Consider the following 8,965-nt stretch of genomic DNA (forward strand, 5'->3'; position numbering starts at 1 on the left):
GGCCGCAGCTCGGGGCCCGGCGGCAGAGCCCGCAGCGAGGCCGCACAACAGGGCGGGGCCGGGCCGGGCCGGGTCGGGCGGGGCGCGGGGCGGACCGGGAAGCGGCCGCCGCTCCGCCCCCGTCCGCTCTGCCCTTCCGCCCTGGCGCGGCGCTGCCCGGGCCCCGGTATAAAGCGGCGGCCGCCGCCCGGCCCGCTCCGGCCCCATGGAGACGCAGCGGCGGCCCGTCGGCGGCAGGCCGGTAAGAGAGGGGGGCGGACGGGCGGCTTCGGGGCGGACGGTCCGGCCCGATACGCCGCGGCCTGCCCCGGCCCTGGCGGGGCCCTGCGGAGGCCGGGCCGGGAGCGCAGGGGGGAGGCCGGGGCCCTCTGCTAACGCCAGTCTCGGCCCGCAGGTCCGGGGCGTGAGCGGAGGCCGGGAGTCCCCCGCAGAGAGCCATGAGCGCGGGCAGCGTCTCCGCCGTCCCGGGCTGGCCTGAGGCGCTGCCGGCCGCCAGGCTGCCGGCGTCCCGGCTCGGAGAGAGGATGAGCGCCAGAGACCCCTGCGAGAGCCGCTGCCTCGGCCCGGGCGGCCTGTCCGGCGGGGAGCCGCCCGAGGAGGCGGGGAGCCCCGGGCGGGAGCCCTGCGACAGCGCCGAGATGCAGCTGAAGGTGGACTTCTTCCGCAAGCTGGGCTACTCCTCGGAGGAGATCCACGTCGTGCTGCAGAAGCTCGGCCTGAACGCCGACACCAACACGGTGCTGGGGGAGCTGGTGAAGCACGGCCCGGCCGAGCGGGAGAGCGCCGAGGCCCCGCCGGAGGCCAAGGAGGCCCCGCTGGTCCCGCGGGGGGGGGCCGCCAACAAGACCCCCGCCCCGGCGCCGCCCCCCGAGGAGGCGGAGAGCGAGAACCTGAAGCCCATCGTTATCGATGGCAGCAACGTGGCCATGAGGTGCGTTTCGGGGTCTCTGGGTGGGCGCGGCGGTCGCTCCGGGTGCTCGCTGCGGTGCCCCGCTGAGGCGGTGGGTTTGGGTCACCTCTAGCGATGAGGTGTGCCGGGAGCCTGGGGCCTGAGCAGCTCTGGGGGTTTCTCACTGCAGGCAGCTACTGCTGGGTGCCCTGGTAGTGGCTGGTAATATTTTCCAAGGCGCCTCACCAGTATGCGTAGCTGTCACGAGGATGGGTGTCACGCTTGCAGGCACAGCCTGCCTTGACAGCCTCTCCTGCCCCTGGCCCCTGCCAGCCTGTAACCCGTGGTCACAGGGCTCTGGCAAGAGTGGGCATGCTTCCTGGGAAATAGACACTTCCTTCTGCTTCCTAGCTTAGGAGGAGGATAACTGAAGATACATTGTCCTGTTACCCAATGGCTTTATGTAAGTTTCTGTAGCAGGAAGTTGCTCAATAAATAATTACAGGGTTAATTCAAGAAGGCTTTGTAACATGGAGCTGTATGCTGCGCTGGAGACCAGTCTCCAAATTGTGACTTTTGTATTTTGGTTGAATTTCCATACAGTGTAGAGGACAGATGAGATGTCCAAGGGGCACTAGTATATGGTGTCACCGCAGCAGGGCTGCGACTCATCCCCAGCATCTCGAGGGTTCTGGTGCTGATGGCACAGGTCCTGCTGGGCACTGCAACCAGAGGCAGACTGCAAAGCCTTGGAAGTGCAGGAGCCCAAATATCCATGGGGCACCCAGAATCTCTGGGCTGGGTATTTATTGGCTTGGTATCCCTGGCTTTTGCTCCTGACGGTGGCGAGCGTTGCCTGCCCCCACCCCAACCCCTGGTGGTCCCCTCCCCACTTCTACGCAGCGGGGTCAGGGCTCTGTGAATTTAATGCACCAGGTTTCTGAATTGGGCTGTGTCATTGCAGTTCAAAATCAAGCTGCCTCCGCTGTGGTGTAGCTTAACAGGTCTTGTAGTGTCTGTTTGTGTACATGGACACTTACAAAAAAATAAACCTGGGCGCACACAGAGCTGCTGTGTGTGTTATGGTCAAGGTGAAAGTGCTGAGTGGAGATTTGTTGGCAGGTGTGGTTTTCTGTAAGCCATGGTTGACGGTTCTGAGAACAGGGCTGAGAAAAGATGGGATGCAGTCTGCTGTGCGACCGACCAACAGAGCCTGCAAGTCCCAGGGCAAGTAAGGAATTCTGATGGCAGTTGAGTGGGGCTGGAGAGTAAAAGATGTGAGCTGGGGATCTGCAGGAGAGCAGAGTCCTGTTGTTGCAGCTTTCCAGCAGCTGTGCAGTCACTTGAGGAAAATGGCCCATTGTGAGTCCTGGGCTGATAAGTGTGGCTTTTGCAGTGAAGTTTACCTTAGATAAGTGCTCAGGCTTCAACAACAGAATTGGTTGTGTTTATTGGATGAGGAGCATCTTACCCATGAAAGTTGTTCCAAAAAGCGCAGGAGAGATCACAGCAAGTGTGACTCGGGGCAGGCCAGGCGGTAATAACGCTGCCAATAGGACAGAGTTTGACATGAGAAAAGCAGTCTGGCTTTTTTAAGCAATTTGCTAGAAGGGGAATTCCATTCTGAAACTTCCTGTATTGATGGTGTGATGTTCCCTGCTGATTCATTTGCAATGTGTACAGCGGCCTCCCTGAACAGCTCTTGACAAACATATGCAAATCATAGTGGAAATTAGCTTTTACTTCCTTCTAAGGGAATTTTTTCTTGGCTGCTGCCAAATCAGATCAGCCCAATTAGCTACTTTCTGTAGGTTTGAGATTGGTAGCAGGGACTCAAAAAAAAAAAATCTCTGCTTTTTGCATTTGTATCTGGAAGATTATATTAACCTGTGGCTGTCTGTCTATAGCAGCACCGATCTGACACTGGAGAAAATGTGTAGAGCATCTTCTGATTGCTAATGCTAGCCTTTATGTAATTTAGTGTCTCTTTAGGTGGTAGTTTTGTTGCTAAATGTAGTTCTTTTAGAATAAGTATTTTGGTACAACTCTTCGGTTCTCTTGATAGTTTCAGAGAAGGGTGAGGACAGGGGAAGTAAAGCTTTCCAGTGGTACTGCAGTAACAGTGCTTCCTGGCAAGGCCTCTGCTGGGATGGGAGCTCTTTAGTAATTCCTTTATGGAGGAGTTTACTGGCATGCTGAGTGGTGGTGGCAACTGAAATGTCATTCAGATGTAGTTGGGAAAAGTAAGACTTGGGTTGGGGGTAGTGCCCAGGTGGGGAAAAATCTTACTGAATTAAGAGACCAGTTATCTTCAGTGCAGCCCATTTTATCAGTGTCATCCTGATGTGCAGGCTATTAGATCTCCAGGATGACAAATTGGGCTGTAATACAGAAATGTTGAAAGTTTGCCAGAACCATTATCAACAGAAGAGCTGATTACACTGTAAGGACTGGCACTCATAAAACAGGAGTGGTAGTTTCCTCTGAGAGGTTCTGGAAACTTATTGATGTGACCTAATAAATAATTAAGAAGCAGCTTTTTGTGTTGGTACATAGCATCTGACACCGTGGTCAAACTTTGTTCTCAAACTGCCGAGTGCTGTTAGGACACTCAGCACTGATCCTGTTAACAGAGGTTGTTTTGTGCAAGTAGTGCATTTGGAAGTGACTTTTTGGGCCATAGTATAGTGAAGAAGCATCTTTCCTCAGTGCTGGTGTCCTTGAGTGCATAAAATGTCTTGTCTTCCTCAATTTTACAAGTAAAACACCTAGTGAGGGTGCAGTTTACACTGGCAGAGGTTAGCCACTGGTGCTAGCTGGCAGAACAGGACAAACGGTGTTCAAGATCATATTGTACTCAGGGCTAAAAATAAAGATCTAGAGTCCCGAGTTGAAGCGAAGGCTCTATTTCAGAGCAGCTGCAAGTTACAGCTGCTTTCTCCCTCCTGCTGAGGATTTGGGTAGTTATTGGTACAATAAGGTGCTAAAAGCAACGTTAATTCTGTGAAGATCTTAGTGCTGCTGTTTACAGGAGACTGATGGTGCTACTCTAACACTTCTTTGCTGAAGGTTGTCCAAACTGCTGGATCTGCTAGTATATCGCCTAACTAGCCTGCACCTAACCTCAATATTGAAATTCTCAATTTTCTTCTTTGATGCAGCCATGGAAACAAAGAAGTGTTCTCCTGCCGAGGTATCCTTCTGGCTGTCCAGTGGTTTTGGGACAGGGGACACAAGGATATTACAGTCTTTGTGCCTTCTTGGAGGAAGGAGCAGCCACGACCAGATGTACTTATAACAGGTGTGGAAATATGAAAACCAAAAGTAGCTTTTCAGGCTTACTGCTTTGTCAATTAATGAGCTTGCAAAGTTCTGACTAGTTAGTAATTAACTTATGAATGGAAGACCTGAGTGGTAGGAGATCCAGTAAGCTGAGCTGACCAGTGAGAATTAGTCATTAACTTCTCCCCTAAGCGAGTTCTTGCCTGGATCAGTTGGGATAATTCAGAGAATAAAGAATGCAATACTGTGCTGCTTCCTAACCTCCTCTTTCAGGGACACGTCTTCGTGCTGTGTACTTGACGGTAACACACTTGACACTGTAGACTGTGCAGAACTTCTGCATGCTCAGAGTTAAAGCTTGAGCTTGGTCATTTGCTGAAATTGAGGGGAGTTGGCTCTGAACTTGGAAACAGCTGAGATTTCTAAGTAACTCTGCTCAGAAATCTGTGTGTGTGGTGTGGCACTACAGCAGGCACTAGCCTGCCAGCCTGGAATGCAGATCGCCCTTCGCATGCGAAGGGTTCTGTGGATGGGACGTGCTGTGTTACGGCAGCCTCTGTGGTGTGCTCGGAGTGTTCTCGGGTGTCATGCAGGCGCTGGGGTGAGGAATCCACCTCTGACAGCCTGATGGATGGGAAAAGAAGAGAGATGAGAATACAGGGAGGGCTGTGGAGAGATGAAATGATCTTACATGAATTTTGTCATTTATTTATAATGTTACTTTGTCTGTGCAAAGGCCTTTGGGCTGTGTAAGTGTGTTCACAGTTGTGTTTGTTCTAGACCAGTACATTCTCCGTGACCTTGAAAAGAAGAAAATTCTGGTCTTCACTCCTTCCAGGCGGGTTGGAGGGAAGCGTGTTGTCTGTTACGATGACCGATTCATTGTGAAACTGGCACATGAGTCTGATGGCATTGTGGTTTCTAACGATACTTATCGGGACCTGCAGAACGAACGTCCTGAGTGGAAGAAATTCATTGAGGAGCGTCTGCTGATGTATTCCTTTGTTAACGACAAGTATGTTCCCATTCTTCCTTTGCTTTTAAAAAAGATCCATGTGAACATGCTGTCTTATTTTAATGAAGCAATAGCAAGTGATGCATGAAAAGAGGAAATTGGTGGTACAGAATGAAAAAAAAAATTCTATAGACAGATTTTTTTTTTGTAGATGGAAGTGTGATGGGAAGAACTGCCCAACTGTGGTGAGGTACAAAGACATAAGGAACAAGTCATCCCAATAGTTTTTCAGGGTTTGGAGTTGGGAGCTCTGCTGTAATGGAGTTCCTAGGAGAGCTCTAGGGCTTGATTTCCTCACAGGACAATCATTAGCAGGTCCGGCAGCAGCTACTAGTTCTGGCTGCCAACAGAGCACAAACCTCTTCTGTGCCTGAAGTGAAGTATTTCATGCTGGTCTTTACCAGGTGACAGGAGGGTTCTTTCTGCAGTGAAATGGGAAAGCTCTTAGGGCTCAGATGGCTTTTAATCTTCCATGAAATGGGAGACTTTGAGAAGAAATTAAACTCTGACCCAGGAAAGTGAGCTGCTCCTGATTGAGATTTATTTTTCTTTAGGTTTATGCCTCCAGATGATCCCTTAGGGCGACATGGCCCCAGCCTGGATAACTTTCTCAGAAAGAAACCTGTGGTGCCAGAACACAAGAAACAACAGTGCCCTTACGGTAAGACCTGCCTTCTAAACGTGACGACTGAGCTGTCTGTGCAAGTGTCATTCGTACATTTAGTAAAATCCAGCTGGTCATTCCATGCTCATTCCGTGCTCTGCCTTTCCTTGCAGGGAAGAAATGCACTTACGGAATTAAGTGTAAATTCTACCACCCTGAAAGGATCAATCAGCCCCAGCGCTCATTAGCTGATGAACTCCGAGCCAATGCAAGGTTGTCTCCTACCAGAAGTACCAGTGCCAAGGAGGAGAAAAAGGGCAAGAGAGGTTCCCAGGCAGAGCTCTTGTGCTCTGTGCCCACAGAGAGTGATAAAAGCTCTTTGCAGAAGGTCTCTGCAGAGAGGAAAAGCTTGACCCACAAAGCAAAGCCCAGTGATGTTCCGCTTCAGGTCAAAGGCTGTGTGTCAGGCAGTGTCCCCCCTAACAGTGGGAGCCACAGGTCCTCTGACAGGTACCAGCAGCCTCATATGGACTCTCTGTCTTACATCTCTCAGGAGCATCTCGACTCAGGCATTGGGTCTCTGGAGAACCAATTGTCTGACATGTGGCCTTACAGATCTGCCAGTCACTGTGATCATTCCCATGCTGACCAGGTGGCAGTCTGCACCTGCGGTAGGCAGAGACCTGTCTACCCACATTCACCCAGCTTGGAGCAAAACGGTCTGGTCTCTTACAAGCACGGTTCCCATAAGTCTTCTTCCTCTGGTGCTAGCTTCTTGCAGTATAGCCCTGAGGTACCTCACTCAGGACCGTCTCACTCTTTCTCAGGCTATGGAGTACCCGTACACCCAGCTAATGCTGGGCAGTACAGTCTGCCCAGTGAGTATAACACCCCTCCGCCCCATTCTCGCGAGTACTGGTCTGAACCGTACCAGGTGCCACCTCCTCAAATGAGATCTACCAGTGTGCGAGATCCTCGCTCAGTACAGAGGGCCCCAGGGCCAGCATACGGGGAGTCCTGCCAGTGGGCTGTCTCCGACCAGTTTGCGGAGGAGCGGGCCAACGTGCACGTCAAGCTGTGCGGCATATTCCATCCCCATTTAGTTGATGCTGTGATGAGCCGTTTCCCTCGGCTTCTGGATCCCCAGCGGCTAGCTGCAGAGATACTAACGTACAAGTCTCAGAACCCGGGTATATGAGGCAGATGCCGAGGGCAGCCGGGCATGTGACAAGCTTGAGGGGCAGCATTTGCTCTCTGTAGCTGCCATAGATGCCTTCTGAGGGCTCCTCCTTATTCCTTGGAATTATCAAGCTACAGCTGGAGGCTGGATGCCAGATGTGGTATGCTCACAGCAAATTCAGGCCTAAATGTGACACCGTGCCCCTCTTAACCGAGGTGCAGGCACCCTAGGGTCCCATCTTCCCCAGAGGCTGCTGAAGAGGCTTTGGGTGCTGACCAGGAGGAGAGGCTGCAGCCTCAGAGCAGGATTTTTTTGTTTGGGGTTGCATGGTGAGTCAGGAACACCCTAAATTCCTGCAGTTGTTCAGAACTGAAGGTGACCTTACTCCTCCCATTAGCTGCAGTTTTGAGAAGGCTTCGTGTATTACCAGGCATACGGAGGGAGGACACGGGCGCTTGTGAAAGATGAGGGGATACCACCTGTGCGGTGGTGCGAGGCTTATTTGTGAAGACTGAAATGCATAGTTTAGGCTGTTCTTAGCTCTTAACTAAGCCTCTTTACTAAATCCTTCCATGCAGATCTGTGGAAAATGTTGGATCAGAAATGTAGTACGAAGCTGGGTTTAGTGGACTTCAGTTTGGTTTTATTGGTGCACTTCGTCAGTGATGCCTTCCATACCCCTCCCACTTGAGCTTACCTTCCTGAGACAAGGCAGTTCCCCAATATGTACCACAAGTGCTTCGCGAGCTGCTCCGCTCCCAGAAATCCGAGGAGCCAGGAGTGCAACCCTTTCTCAGGATGAGAGGCCTGGCACTGCGAGCTGTGTGTTCGGCGTTTGCTGAGCAATGCAGTTGTCAGAACACGTGGGTGACTGTGCTGTTGGTGCTGCTCTGAAACATTGACCTTGCCTGGTAACCTGTCTTGGGCTATCTCTGGACAACACTGACAAGGAGGATTTATGATGCTGTGCCTTTTGTTTTCAGACAGCTGCAGTTTTGAGCATTCAGTAAAACAGCTGTAGTCATGTCTAGACTGCTGCCAATACTCTGAGGATTCCCTAATAGCTTTCTCTGTAAAGCTGTTGCTTCTCTTCCTCCTTACTAGTGTTTTCCTGGCCCTTTCAGCTTTGTCAAACCATAGCAGCGTCCAAAAATTTAGAGTAAGACTTACTTGGTAAGACTGTTCCCCTTTTGTTCCTTCTTACTCTGTAAGGTGTTTTTTACTGTAGATACTGTAACAGATTTTAAATATGCAAAACCAATTGCTGTAGTAATTGGTTCTGGTCCTGGAATTTCATTGTGCTTAGAATGCGAAGATGTTTCTTGCATTCGCAGGCCAGAAGCAGTTGATTTGTTGATACACATTGTATCTGGGTTTTTTGTTATGTTTTTTAAATACGTCCATCTTGTGGTTGAACCAAGGTTGTTGAGTGGCAAATTAGGAAGGGGAGAGCGGAACGCAGCTGCTCCAGAGAACCCTCTTTGGGGCGGTTTGGCTGTTCCTCCTCTTCCCTCTGGCTGTCCAAGGCGTGACCTACCCAGACTGGCACCATGTGCCGTAGAAACCACAGGGACACAGAAACCTGTATACCTGGTTAATTATGATACATTACAAATTAGTAATGTTTCATGTTAGTAAGCAAAATGCTTCTTAATTTTAAGTAACCTGATACTTTGCATATTTGTAAATTACAGGAAAAATGGGTTTTAATGTTACTGTCCAGCAACTTGCTGCTTGATGCTGTTTTTAATTAGTACTATTCTCGACTCAGCCATTGTGTCACTTGGCGTGGTGTGTTTTGTTTTCCTGGTGGAATGCTGATATATGCTTCTTCTCTTGCAGTCAGAAGATTAACATTTTATACTCACAAGCTGACATTTTACTGAACTTTCTGTGTCATTATGCAGTGTATAGTTTATGTACGGAGTGGAGGCAGCCGTGTGAAACCATGGCAAAGAAAGAACTTGTGTTATAAATAAAAACTGCTGAATTGAA

General features: G+C 50.5%; 1 protein-coding gene across 2 annotated transcripts; it reads left to right on the forward strand.

The window, feature by feature from the left end:
* Positions 1–437: 437 nt before the first annotated feature.
* Positions 438–8,965, forward strand: ZC3H12A (zinc finger CCCH-type containing 12A). 2 transcript variants are annotated; one of them, XM_086479360.1, is made up of 6 exons: positions 438–505; positions 608–931; positions 4,051–4,190; positions 4,952–5,186; positions 5,741–5,847; positions 5,964–8,965. In XM_086479360.1, the coding sequence occupies exons 1-6, from the start codon at positions 438–440 to the stop codon at positions 6,986–6,988; spliced, it is 1,899 nt and encodes a 632-aa protein (XP_086335486.1). In that variant the 3' UTR covers positions 6,989–8,965. The 2 variants fall into 2 exon arrangements, with proteins under 2 accessions (XP_086335486.1, XP_009950200.2); XM_009951898.2 differs by having other exon boundaries at positions 438–931.

The sequence above is a fragment of the Leptosomus discolor genome, chromosome Z, assembly GCF_034619465.1.
Source record: "Leptosomus discolor isolate bLepDis1 chromosome Z, bLepDis1.hap2, whole genome shotgun sequence".
NCBI lineage: Eukaryota > Metazoa > Chordata > Aves > Leptosomiformes > Leptosomidae > Leptosomus > Leptosomus discolor.